Here is a 14238-nt window from a genome sequence, read left to right as displayed (position 1 = left end):
AAAAAAAAAAAAAAAAAAAAAAAAAAAAAAAGGAGTTCTTTGCCTGATCTTATTGACTTTTGAGCACTTTAAGCCTAAAGGGAGTGGGAACAAGCAGCGAGAGGAAAAGGTGAAGGTTAAAGGGAATTATTTTAGAGTTAATAAACTCCTGAATCCTGCCAAGGCTGGCTGCACTGTTCTCTCAGAGGGAGAAGAATATCAACATGGACTCCCGCCTGGGGTCTTGAAATAGGCAAGTCACCAGGGGACAAAGATTGTTCTGTGAGTTTGGGCTCCCCGGGGCAGCTGTTCCTGAGCTGTTACAATGGCCCTGGCGCCAGACACTGATTCAGAGTTTTGTGGGGGAGCCCAGGACAAATTCTCACTATTTAAACTAAGAGAAGTTCAAGGCTGAATGCCCTGTCCATGCAAATGTCTGCCTGTTATATGAACAGGGAAGCAAAGTGCATTTCCAGGAGCCGCAGTAGAGACCAGGTGACCGTCTCATGCTTCTCAGAGGAACCCTGCAGAATGCCAGCTGCTCCTGTGCTGGTTCCGTTTACGAACTTAGGAAAGATCATGTGTGGGGACGGTAAGGAAGCACATGGCCAGGGCATGCTCAAGGAGCTAAAGTCACGTGGTACTGAGAAGCGTGGAAGGTGTGGTGGGACTCTGGGAAGACCAAGGAGGGTGTTGGGGGAACTCCCTAAAAGCAGGGTCCCTTTTTAAAGCTTAAGGGCCAAGTATCTGCCCAGCAACAGGGGGAGCTGCAGTTCCTCCCTAGGGTGGCTCCCGATGACCGGCAGGATTTGGAAATACCTGACCTCAATCCCATCCTCCGTCCCCCGCAGTTCCTGCCTATGGTGCGGCACCGCTCCTTTGAGATTTCATCTCCCCTACAAGCAACTGTTTGCTGAGCATCACAAGTGCCAAATTCTGAGCGGTGTGTTTTACATACACTGGCTCATTCAATCCTAGGGACACCCAAGAAGTAAGGGCTCTGAGCTCCATTTTACAGACCAGGAACTGCCTAGCTGAGCTTTAATTTTTTGTTGTTTTTGTTTGTTTTTGAGACAAGGTCTCAGTCTGTCACCCAGGCTGGAGTACAGTGGTGCAACCTTGGCTCACTGTGACCTCCATCTCCCGGGTTCAAGTGATTCTCGCCTAAGCCTCCTGAGTAGCTGGGACTACAGGCACACACCACCAAACCTGGCTAATGTTTGTATTTTTTTTTATAGAGACGGGGTTTTCACCACGTTGGCCAGGCTGGTCTCGAACTCCTGACCTCAAGTGACCTGCCCATCCTGGCCTCCCAAAGTGCTGGGATTTTGCAGCAAAAGGCGTGAGCCACCACGCCCAGCTACAAGACCTTTAGTTTTAATTGAAGCATACTGGTGTGTCTACCAGTGTCCCAGGGACCCGCCACTGCAGATCTCAGGAGATTCCTCTAACACTTAGATGGGCCACAAGCACTTGGGTCCCTCTCTGATTTCACCCTCGTCCTAATCCTACCTACCCCAGGTGTCCGTTTCTCCCAATCACTTTCTCAAAAGACTAAAAATATACAGCATTCCTCTTTCCCCTGGCTCCAAAGTCCTGACCTTTTAAGGCCTCTGTTCAAGAGCATGTTAATTAGTAACTTCGTTCAGAAGAAATCTGGGAAAGCATTTCCTGGGCAGCAGCCCAAGGCCTGAGGGTATACCTGGCCTTTACCTTCTCTTGGCCTGAGGCTGGATTCTCATTAACCAGCCGGAGATTCAAGTCTTTATTGTTTCTTGTTTTTTTGTTTGTTTGTTTTCTCCCCCGATCTGAAGTCTCCAGCCCCAACTTCACCCGTGTTCAGTCCAAAGGATGGACGGAGCTTCTCCAAATATAGACAAACAAGGCCAGGGCCGCCCGAGCATCCTGCACACATTCTCGGTGGGACGTGAGTAGCCAGGTGAGGCTATGACCACAGGGCGGTGGACCTTACTGATCTCTCCCCAGTCAGCCTACCCTTGCACCTGATGCCATGGCCTAAGTTTTCCTTCTCTCGGCAGCTTTTCTTCCATAGATCAGACATCAAGTTTGGCTCTGAGTCACTGAGGGCTGAGAGGCCATTACAAAGCCAAATACACATGAATGCTACTGGAATGCTCTCCCCAAGCTCAACGTGGCTGCTTGCACTAGGCCCACAGGGTCAGACAAGCAACTTCGACAGACACCCAAATGCCTGCGAAGGCAAGCAAACTACTCCTGCTGAGGGTAACCACATACCGACCAGCCAGATCACTCAAGAAAAGGTATGAGCGAAAATACTGGCATTGGGCGGAAATGAAGACATTGTTACGGAAAACGTGGAAGGCCTCACCAAGGGGAAAAGTAAGGATAACGTGAGAATCCAACAACAGAAAGGAAGGACGCACCTCTCCTTTGGGCAGGATTTTCTGTTCATCCAGCTTGAAAGCTGTTCCTATTCTTCTCCGAACAATGGGTGGTTCCTCCCCTGGATCCAGGGGATATTCAACTGGCAGCTTGCCCGTGAGCTCCTGCATATGTGACATGGCATTTGGAGTGAGCATAAATCAGAGTGGGGCGTGTCTGTTTTCTAAAACACACACACACACACACGCGCACACACACGCTCATACGCACACACAAATGCATGCATGCACTTTGATAGAGGTCAACGCCTATGCTAGAAATGTTCACATTAAGCACTTTGCCTAAATAAGATTTCCAGAAATGAAATTTCATTTCTCTAACAATGTCTCTTATGTAGAATAGTTGCACTTCCAAAGTTTTTTTCCAAAGTACATTTCTGTGAAGTAAACATAATTGCCATTTTGGCTTTCATTATAAAACTTGAATTGCATTCATTCGTTAATTGAACAAATATTTCCTGCGTGCCTCCTCTGCACCAGGCAAGGTCACCCAGCCAGTGAGGAGCAGCGTCACCGTGAGTTCTTGGGTCTCTCCAACTCCAAATCCCGTGTTCTTGACACTGCGCCAAATATTCCCGCTCAAATACCTAAGGTTAAAGTTTCCTTCAAATGAATTTTCACAAGAGGAGTGGTATCTACATGGCAAATCCCAGAAAAGTAAACATATAAATGATTTAGAAACCGAGTAAGGGCAGTAATCTACTCTGGCCAGATGCTACAGGAATAGGCTGTGCGTAAAAGACATTCAACTGTTTAATTTAAAAGTTTTAGTAGAATGGCCAGGCACGGTGGCTCATGTCTGTGATCCCAGCACTTTGGGAGGCCGAGGTGGGCAGATCTTTTGAGATCAGGAGTTTGAGATCAGCCTGGCCAACGTGGTGAAACTCTGTCTCTACTAAAAATACAAAAATTAGCTGGGCGTGGTGGTGGGCACCTGTAATCCCAGCTACGGGAGGCTGAGGCAGGAGAATTGCTTGAATCCGGGAGACAGAGGTTGCAGTGAGCTGAGATCATGCCACTGCACTCCAGCCTGGGCGATAGACAGAGACTGTTTATTACAAAAAAAAAAAAAATTTAGTAGAAATTGAACATATAATCCAAGTCATTGACAAGGCTACTAAAAAAACACCTGTTTTGTGTATTTTGGGCCCTGGAAATCTAATTGTTGTGGGTATAAGGACGGTGAATTTAGTTGACAGACTTTCATGGTGACAGTGATCCTGGTGAAAGGCTAAGGATCTGGGGGTGATTTCAAGATTAGAATTAGGCTGTCTGTGAGTGAGTTGTATCAGGGCTGAACAATGATCAAATCAGAGTCAGCGGCTGCCCTGCACTGCAGAGGCCAGGCATCAAATGCAAGAAGTCACTTCCAGAGACCAGAAAAAGCTGCGGGACCAACTGTGCATCTGTCGCCAGTGGCACAGTGGGCACTTCCAGGCCAAGCCCAGCTCTGGCTTTCTAGCCCAAATCAGTGCAGATGCTGCACAAAGACTCGAGGCGCTGCTCTGACAAGGAAGTTCAGAAGGCTCTTCTCAGGAATATCCATTATCCACACAGAAAGGTTTTGTGCAGGGCAGCCCAGGGCTGAATGCCCAGCAGGCAGGAAAATCCAAATCATGAGAGTGATTCTGGCCCCTCTTCCCCAACTGCCATGTGCTGAGTGTGCGTGTGTGCACGCGTGTGTACGTGTGTGCGTACGTGTGTGTGTGTGCATGTGACATGAGCATAAGCACACATACTCCCTCACTCGCCTGCTTCTCCCTCGTTGTGTTCAGATCACCGGGAAATGACCCCGCGGACTATATATTCCTCATTGCAAGCATTTCAGAGCACAATGGCCAACTATTTGAGTATCAAACTCTCTGCAATTTTCTTCCCTGCTTTTTTTCTTTAAAAAAAAATGTGGTTCAAATGTCTCCAAAGTAGTTAAGTGTTTATTGTGCAACTTTTTAAAAATCTGCTTCCCTAAAAGTCTATCTATAAATAACACAACTATTGGGGGTTTTATATTGTCAGGACTTGATTTTATTTTATTTTTTTTAAACCTAGAAACTTCCAAAAGGAGGGAAAAGTTGTTAAAATTGCCATGGATTTATAACTCTAAACTGTTTGTGGTTTTAAAATGTAGTTTAAAAAATGAGGCTACTGATTTTTTTTCACCATCCACTTGAAGGTATTTGAGTCAAAGTCTTGATTCTCCAGTTATTTAATCTGATTTCGTGTGTAACCAGAGCTGCATGGCAAAGAAGTAATTTAACACTCTGCAGTGGGGCCTCATCTTGGTGCCTCCCTATATCCTGCCAAATGCTCTCCCCCTCCCTCATTTTAGTTGCTCCCCTCCCCAGGGGTCAAACAGCGCTTCTTGATACTCTGAGCTGAGGGGAGAGATACAGGAACAACACAGATTTACCAAGACTTCCCCCCAGCCCTTGACTACACATGTGTCAAGAGGCTATGGTGGGACTAACTATAGAGAATGATCACAGGAGAAATCTACCTGCAACTGACTTCTTGTTGGGTTATTTATTCCACTCAATTACATTTTCTGGTGTTAACATTATAAGAAGTGGCAGCTTTGTTTTCCTTCTTGTGCTTTTGTTTTTAAGAGCGATGGTGAGATTTTTTTTATAACGCATGCTCATCTTGCCCTGACACGTTCCTTACATTTTCCAAACGCGTATTCCCTGCCGGGTTTAGGGACTTTTTATTAAAAACAAAACAAGGCTTTCCAAATTATTAAAGGCAGACATCAAAACTCATATATATCTATTTTTTTCCAATCCTTCAAGCGTCTTTTCTAAAAACGTTGCTAATATTAACAGTATCACATAGCGCATTCTCCAGCCAGGCCCACTGCTTTCCTAAGATTTGCAATGGATTTGGACTAATGTGGTTCCTCTTTGAGCAGGCTCCAGTCTAAATCAATCCAGACCATAATTAGGCCAAGTTGAAATGTAATGTGATCTCACTCCACGGCCTCGTTTCATTCTTCCTGCTGCAAGGCCTTAGTATTTGGGGGAGGGGTATACGTCTCTTTGACTTACTTTGGGAACCTCTTTTGATTTCCCATTCTCAACTGTTTACCAGCAAAGCTCTTTGTAAGGTTAGGTGGTGCATAGTCACTCCTGCCCTGGAGAGCTCCCACCCCATTGTGCCCGGGTGCACAATGCACACACACATGCGCGCGCACACACATACGCTCATGCGTGTTGCATTAAAACATGAAGACTTCAAACACTGCTAACAGTCATGAAATATACAGAAGAAGGGCTTTATGAACTACCATGGAAGTATGAGGGATCATCATTAGGACTTGTCACTGGGACTCCCACAGGGTCCTATTTGGGATTCATACTGGTCGTCCTGGTTCTTCATCAACTAATTCTTTGATGGGTTTAGGGACTTTTTCTTTTATTGAAAACAAAACTAGGTTTTCCAGATAAAGACAGACACCAAAACCCATGTTTTTCCCAACCCTTTAAGCATATTCTTTATAAAAAGTCACTAACATTAACAGTATCACGTAGCGCATTCCCCAGCCAGGCCAATTGCTTTCGTAAGATTTGCAATGGATTTAGACTAATGCGGTTCTGCTCCCATTCTTTCTCTGACAAAGCACACGAGAGAGGTTTGGATGTTTCCAACATTTGTGTTTCAGGAGAGTGCTTACCACCCAGATAGGCTCTCTTTTTATCACTACCCTTGCCTTCTGTCAAAATGATCAAATAACATCAGTCAAATGACACCAAAAAGATCAAATGGCATCAGAAAGATCAATGCCATCACAAGACAACACCAATCTCAACGGGATGAGCTAGGAAAGGCTTACAGCTTCTCGGAGACACAGCTTCTTCAGTTCCTCCAGCCTCTGACGCAGGGTTTCCTCCAGAGCTTCCTGCCTGGACTTCAAGGCAGCCAGCATGTCCTTCTTGGCCGACTGCGAGCTATCTGATTCCTGAGAACCTGTCAATAAACAGTGGGGTTACTTGGCCAGCTGACAGGGGACACACATCTGGACCACTAATGAATTTAACTGGAGCCCACGCTGCGGAGATGGGATTTACCCCCAGGAACCAAGGGAGTGTGAAATAAAACAGGTGCTCAGCGCTTTAACTGTGAGAAGCGCATTCCAACGCTGCATGGAATTTATAGCTAGTCAGAAGAAATGGCAGGAAGATGGACCCTCCTGAAAAAGAAGTTTATCTTTCTCGATTATCTTAAGATATGTCACATACCTGTTTTAATTTTACTAGCAAATTCTAATAGACTTTACACAAGAAAGGGGGAAAGAAAAGCTCACGCCAGCAATTTTAATACATACTGAGTTATATATCTTTGTTTTTTTTTGTTTTTTGTTTTTTGTTTTTTGTTTTTTGAGATAGTCTCACTCTGTCACCCAGGCTGGGGTACAGTGGCATGATCTTGGCTCACTGCAACCTCCGCCTCCCAGGTTCAAGCGATTCTCATGCCTCAGCTTCCCGAGTAGCTGGGGTTACAGGCACCTGCCACCACACCAGGCTAATTTTTGTATTTTTAGCAGAGATGGGGTTTCGCCACGTTGGCCAGGCTGGTCCCGAACTCCTGACCTCAAGAGATCTGCCTGCTTCGGCCTCCCAAAGTGCTGGGATTCCAGGTGTGAGCCACCGTGCCCTGCCCTAAAACATATTTAATATGTTATTTTGTTCACTTAAAAATACTTATTATTTTTGCTTAGTGCAAACATAATGCATGTTTATCATAAAAACCCTGAAAATGTAGACACGTGTAAAAAATAGTCCATTAACTCATCACCCAGAAATAATCATTGCTGTGCATTTTCTTTCGGCCTTTTTTCCTAAGCACATATATTTAAAAAATAAAATTAGAATGTTACTGTATTTTTTAACCTCATGTTTTGTATCATGAGCAAATTATCCTAATAAAAGTTATACATATTTTAACATGCTTTTCCTGGTTAAACATGATGGTTCAAATAGCAGAGTGCTAGATAGGAAACCTTTGTGGAAGGCAAACTTCACACCAAACAAAAGGAAAATAAGCTGAAATGCCAACTGGAGGAATTTAGGTTAGACCAAAGGAGTCATTTCTGGGCTGCCAGTGTTTGGATTCTGAAATAAGTTTCCTGCAGTGAAGCTATTATACTTTTTCTACCTTGATGGGTTAGAAAAGGAACATTGACTCTCTACAAAGGGAAAAGCTACTTATAACTTTTCTTTGCAAGCCCATCGTGAGCAGAAGTGTTAGAAATGGACAGGTGTTAGTCGGTGTGCATTCAAGGGGCTCACACCATGCATCAAAGAACTTCAAATACCTAGGGAGATTAATCCAATTAAAGATGAGCAAGATCTCTACCGCAAAAACTATCCCACTCTGCTGAGAAAAATTAAAGACCCAAATAAAGAGAGAGATACACTGTGGTCAAGGATTAGAAGCTTGATGTTGTAAAGATGTCCATTCTCCATGAATTAAACAACAGAATCAATGCAATCCCAGTAAAACCTTGGTAGGACTTTTGGTAGGAAGGAAAATAAATTGTATTTCCATAGGAAACAATGGAATTTTTGGACAATTTTAGTAAAGGGATGAGAGAATAATCCAATCAGAATTCCCAGAATCAACAGTTCTGTTTCTTCCAATGGTAGAAAAGGCATTGCAGCATCATAAGGCTAGAAAGAACTTTTTTTTTTTTTTTTTTTTTTTTTTTTGAGACGGAGTGCTCGGCTCTGTCACCCAAGCTGGGAGTGGCACTGGGGCCAGATCTCGGTCAGCTCCACTGGCAAACTGCCGCAGCTCCCGGGTTCGCGCCATTGCTCGGCAGCCTCAGGCCTCGGGCCGAGTAGCGGCTGGGACTACAGGCGCCCAGCCACCTCCGCCAGGCCCCTAGTTTCTTTTGTTATTTTTTAGTAGAGAGCAAGGGTTTCACTGTGTTAGCCAGGATGGTGTTGATGCTCCTGACCCTTGTGATCCGGCCCCGGCGCTCCGGCTCGGCCTCCCAAAGTGCTGGGATTACAGGCTTGAGCCACTGCGCCCAGCCTAGAAAGAACTTTTGTCCCGTGACATCAAACAGCTCTGCTTCACTTAAATTGTCCCCGTAAATATACTATTCTTCTCTTTTATTTAACATCTCTGAGCAGAAAACCCTGTGTTCCATCAATTACCATACGTACAGGCTGTTACAACCCCAATCATCAAGAACTCTCAAGGTCTAAGAACACTCTGACTCTGACATGGGTTTTGTTCCTTCCCTTGCTTACTCAGTTTGACTTTGAAATAGAGAATATATGTCACCGCAGAAACATACTATCTTTATGCCTCCAAAGCAGCTAACAAATATTAGCTTGAATGAGCAACCAAATAAATGTTCACAATCATATACTTGGATGCTGTAATGCAGTTGTATCTCCTCTTCATAACAAAAATCTAATACCTGTAAGTTGTTCCATTATGGAACCTGTCTTCCAAGCTCTGAACTGTTTGTAGCTCTTCCCTGGATTTTGACATACTTCAGTTGCAGGTCTCCGAATGCAACTGGACACAAGAAAGCTTCATCCATGACCTCATGGTTCTCATGTACTAAATCCATAGAGTGTCACATTCATACAGCACATCGCTGGACATTATTGCAGGTTCCCCTTTTGGAAATGGTTTAGGTTTGCTCCCTCCATAAGCCAATCACCCTGTGCTTTCCAGTCCTAAATGATCTCCAGTGTACATCCCTCTAAGGTTACATGGCTAAATCATTGTGACTCTTAATCTGGTTCTGTTAGTAATAGTCACCAATCACATTTGAAGACTCAGGAACATTTACTGAAGTACTCTCTGTTTCATCATTGAAAGAATTAATAAGAATGTAAAACAATACTGGAAGGAAGGCAGACTTTAGATTTAAAAAACAGGCCTAGAGAAACTTGGGTCCAAGAAGATTAAAGGATTTCTAGCTCAAGTGAAAAATTCATTGTTTTCCCTGTCACCCCTGCCTAACCTCTCAAAAGGAAATAACGATTTATTAAGTCCAATCTAAGAATTAACTGTGTTCAGGAATGGCACAAATCACAACAATATGAAACTTAAGGGAGGTAAAGCACACCATTTTTAGATGATCATGTTGCTAGTTATGGGATTAGTTAAGATTTGGCCCTGAGTTCCAGGGCTCATTAATGCTACCCAAATTATCATCATTTACAATAATTAGCCTAGATACCAAGCCACAGAAAACAGGCAAGAAAGTCTTGGCAGACTCGATGGCTCAAGAGCCCCTCTCTGTATCCGCTAATGCTGGTTGGCTCTGCTAATGCTGGTTGGCTCCGTTTCATGCCATTAGCCTGGGAGTTACTTCAGGGTGAAGATGGTGTCTGGGTACCAAGTTAAGTCCCTGCAAAGTCACCGAGCCAGCCTACCCTGGACATGCAGATTTCCACTGTAGTGTTAACTGGATGGCGGATAAAGGGTAAAACAGATCTGGGTATGATAAAGTCAAAACCACTTACTGGATGTGTGGCCTTAAGTGTTACCTGCCCTCCTTAATTCATAAAGTGCTGAATGAGATAACCCACCTCCAGCACTTTGCACTCACTGAGCCTGTAACAGGACAACCCTCAAGCTAGGGCAGGTCGAACATGAGTGTGTGTGTGTGTGTGTGTGTGTGTGCATGTGCAATTAGAAAGAGAGAAATCATTGCAACTGCCTGTTCACTGTTGCTCAATGAAGTATCAGTCAAACAAAAGAGCTAAAGAGCTTCGTACCCAATTCAGTGTAACACTTGAGGTCTAAAGCTTACCTTTAGAAAGGAGCAATACAGGACTAGGCAGTGTTTTCTTTAAAAAAATTTTTTTTAATTGACACATAATAATTGTATGTATTTATGGGGTACACAGTGATGTTCTGGTACATTTCAGGGTAATTAGCATATCCATCATCCAAACATTGATCATTTTTTGGGCTGGAAATACTCAATATCCTCCCTCCAGCTATTTGAAGCTATACAATACCCTACTGTTAACTATTAACATCCTACAGTGCTATAGGACACTCAAACACTTTCCTCCTACCTCGCTGTAATTTCTGTCCTTCAGCAAATCTCCCCCATCTCCTACTCTCTCTACTCTTCCCAGCCTCTAGAAACTTCTGTTCTGCTTTATACTTCTATGAGATCTACTTTTTAAAAATACACAGTGTTACGGCCGGCCACAGTGGCTCACGCTTGTAATCCTAGCACTTTGGGAGGCGGAGGCAGGTGGATCATGAGGTCAGGAGATTGAGACCAGCTTGATCAAGACGGTTAAACCCCATTCTACTAAAAATATATTAAAAAAATTAGTCAGGCATGGTGGCGGGCACCTGTAATCCCAGCCACTCGGGAGGCTGAGGCAGAGAATTGGTTGAACCCAGGAGGCGGAGGTTGCAGTGAGCCGAGATTGGTCCACTGCACCACAGCCTGGGCGACAGAGCGAGACTCTGTCTCAAAAAAAAAAAAAAAAAAGTTCACAAATGATGTTTCCTGAGTCCCTGGGTTTGCAGCTATGTCTTTGGGGCAGCTATGGATGGAGGTGGGGTCAAGGAGGTTCCGTGACTATTCTTATACTATTGCACTCCACGTAACTCAAAACAAAGCAGCTCCCTGTGAACCTGCTGCATGTATTCAGGCTGCCGTATTGTAACGAAAAGGTTCCCACTGCCTTTTTTGTCTTTAAAGGAAATCCACTGTTCTGGGGCAAGGGCTCGGAGCTCTCATGGTTTGTGTGATCTCAGAGCTTGTGTGATCTGAGCCCGTGGGCCGCTACCTGCAACTAGGCAAACGTGGCCACTAAGGCAAGAGGTGGCTGAGTGCCCAGTGACACAGACACACCAGGAACATTCCACAGAAGCAGCTCAAAGGGCATCAGAAGAGGGAGTCCAAGATGCCCTCTGATATCAATCTGCTTTCCCACCTCCTCCACAAATGCCCAGTAGGCATCCCCCGACCCAGCAGGGTGGTTTTAAAAGGGAAGAAAGAAAGAAGCTACGAGACAGGGAGAAATCAGGAGGCGGAGAAATCACTCTCGCTGCCCGCCTTGATGCCCTCAAGTGACAGAATGACTCCAGGAAGAAACTGAGGCAGGGCAGAGCCTTAGGGCTCAGGGAAATGGGACTCTCGAAAACTAAAAGCTGGGCGCGGCGGCTCACACCCGTAATCCCAGCACTTTGGGAGCCAAGGAGGGAGCATCCCTTGAAGTCAGGTGTGAGACCAGCCTGGGTAACATGGTGAGACTCCGTCTCTACAAAAACGAAACCAAACCAAAAATCCAAATTTCAAATCAGCACCTAGGCTTATGCTGATTTATCCATTTCCAGTTATTTGAACACATATATGCTTTTGCAAGTGCAAACCTCTCTGAGGTTGTGTTTAGCCCCTTAGAAATTAAAAAAAAGGGCTGGGCGCGGTGGCTCACGCCTGTAATCCCAGCACTTTGGGAGGCCAAGCTGGGCGGATCACGAGGTCAGGAGTTTGACAGCAGCCTGGTCAACACGGCGAAACCTGGTCTTTACACTTTAAAAGTAAAAAAATTAGCTGGGTGTTGTGGCACACGCCTATAATCCCAGCTACTCGGGGGGCTGAGAGAGGGCAATCACTTGAACCTGGACGGTGGAGGTTGCAGTGAGCTGAGATGGCACCACTGCACTCCAGCCTGGGTGACAGAGCGTGACTCCATTTCAAAAAAACAAAATAAATAAATAAATAAAAAGGATATAGGCTGGGCGCAGTGGCTCATACCTGTTATCCCACTGTAATCCCAGCACTTTGGGAGGCTGAGGTGGGAGGGCTGCTTGAAGCCAGGAGTTCAAGACCAGCCTGGCCAACATAGTGAGACCTGTTCTCTATTAAAAAAAAATTAAATGATCTAAATCTGCTATCATGGAGAGGGTGGTGACTGGTGGGAAAGGCACTGGATTTTCATCACACATCTGCCATTCAACGGTGTAAGGCCTTGAGTTACTAACCTCATGGCCCCGTCTATAAAATGACCAATTGACCAATCTCTAAGATTCCTCAAACTGAAGACACTATTACTCAATAAAGAGCTTACTCAGAGTTCCTGTCAGGCCTCTGAGCCCAAGCTAAGCCAACATATCCCCAGTGACCTGCACGTACACATCCAGATGGCCCGAAGCAACTGAAGACCCACAGAAGTGAAAATAGCCTTAACTGATGACATTCCACCATTGTGATGTTTCTGCCCCACCCTAACTCATCAATGTACTTTGTAATCTCCTCCACCTTAAGAAGGTTCTTTATAATTCTCCCCACCCTTGAGAATGTACTTTGTGAGATCCACCCCCTGCCCCCAAAACATTGCTCTTAACTCCACCGCCGATCCCAGAACCTGTAAGAACTAATGATAATCCATCACCCTTTGCTGACTCCTTTTTTGGACTCAGCCCGCTTGCACCCAGGTGAAATAAACAGCCATGTTGCTCACACAAAGCCTGTTTGGTGGGCTCTTCACACGGACAGGCGTGAGACAGTTCCCTGTTGCTGCTAGCAGTCACTTTTGTAATTTTTACAACAGGAATCCTATACACAGTGCTATCTTCCCTCCCCCTTTTCTCTACCTTCCCAACATCTAGCCTTCTGCCACCTCTGCTCTCATTTCATTTACTGCTACAGCCTCTCCCGGGCTGGAAGGGTGTGTCTCATTATTGACCAGGGCCTAAAGGATTTACTGCTTCATCTTATCAACAGACCGAAGCACATATTTGTAAACTCAAATGCTAAACAGAGTTTAATCTGAGCTGTCTTTGGGATTAATGAAGTAGAAGATGGATGGAACCTCTTTATTCTAGGTAGAAGGGCGAGATTTCAAATTTTATTGATTGAAAAAACAGTAGTTAAGTGCTACCTGGAAAGGGCTGTCCAAGCATAAGGAGTTGGTGTAGGAATCAAAGGAAAAACAGAGGTAATCTCAACACATTTTTTAAAAGATACACGTAATGCACAAATATCTACATATATATATACACATATATAGATACATGTATATATATGGTAAAGTTTCAGACAACACTCAGATTTATGAGTATTCTGAATATTCTTTAGAAAACACAAACTGGTATGTAGCCTCCTCTAAAGCAAAAGCCCACACCAGTGGTTTTGAGTTAGAAGGGCTGGGTGTTTGCTCCAGCACTGCCGTTTACCAGCTGTGGGGACTTGGGAAGGTTGTGCAACCTCTTGAAATCTGTTTCCTCCCCTATAAAATGGGAATGGAAATGGCACTTCTTCAGAAGTGGGGAGAATTAAAAGGGATAAACGCTTAGAAGATGCTTGGAAGAGAGGTGAGCATATATTAAGTGTTACATGAATACTAGTTACTCTTTCTATTAAACAGTGAGGCCGGGATGGTGGCTCACACCTAGAGTCCCAGCACTTCTGGGAGGCCAAAATGGGATGAATGCTTGAGGCCAGGAGTTTGAGACCAGCTTGGGCAACATAGCCAGACCTTGTGTCTACAAAAATTAAAAAAAAATTAGTAAGGCATGGTAGTGCATGCCTGTGGTCTCAGCTACTCTGGAGGCTGAGGTGGGAGAACTGCTCTAGCCGAGGGCGTCGAAGCTACTGTGAGCTGTGATTGCGCCACTGCACTCCAGCCTGGGCAACAAAGCAACACCCCATCTGAAACCCACCACTATTCCTAGCCTTTATTAGGAGTCTGCATCCCAATTCGGAGAGCTCCAAAATGTAGATGAGAAAGTCCATTTAGTGGACAAGCAAGGAAACGTGGAATGCTTGCAGACTACCACCCACCATGGCCACATCAATTCAGGAAGCTCACGAGAAGGGTAAGGAAACGAATTTTTACAG

At 44.8% G+C, this 14238-nt stretch overlaps 1 protein-coding gene across 10 annotated transcripts in view; it reads right to left on the bottom strand.

Moving 5' to 3' along the window:
* Positions 1 to 14238, bottom strand: part of FRMD4A (FERM domain containing 4A) — a 367189-nt gene that overhangs the window by 22644 nt on the left and 330307 nt on the right. For all 10 annotated transcript variants that reach the window (XM_017874498.1, XM_017874473.1, XM_017874468.1 and 7 more), the window contains 2 exons: positions 6232 to 6365; positions 2385 to 2507 (listed from right to left, as the gene is read on the bottom strand). In XM_017874498.1, the coding sequence (XP_017729987.1) occupies positions 2385 to 2507; positions 6232 to 6365 (257 nt within the window). The remainder of the gene's footprint in view (positions 1 to 2384; positions 2508 to 6231; positions 6366 to 14238) is intronic.

Source organism: Rhinopithecus bieti, unplaced genomic scaffold (genome assembly GCF_001698545.2).
Source record: "Rhinopithecus bieti isolate Rb0 unplaced genomic scaffold, ASM169854v2 scaffold_1012, whole genome shotgun sequence".
Lineage (NCBI taxonomy): Eukaryota > Metazoa > Chordata > Mammalia > Primates > Cercopithecidae > Rhinopithecus > Rhinopithecus bieti.
This window is presented reverse-complemented; position numbering and strand designations above follow the sequence as displayed.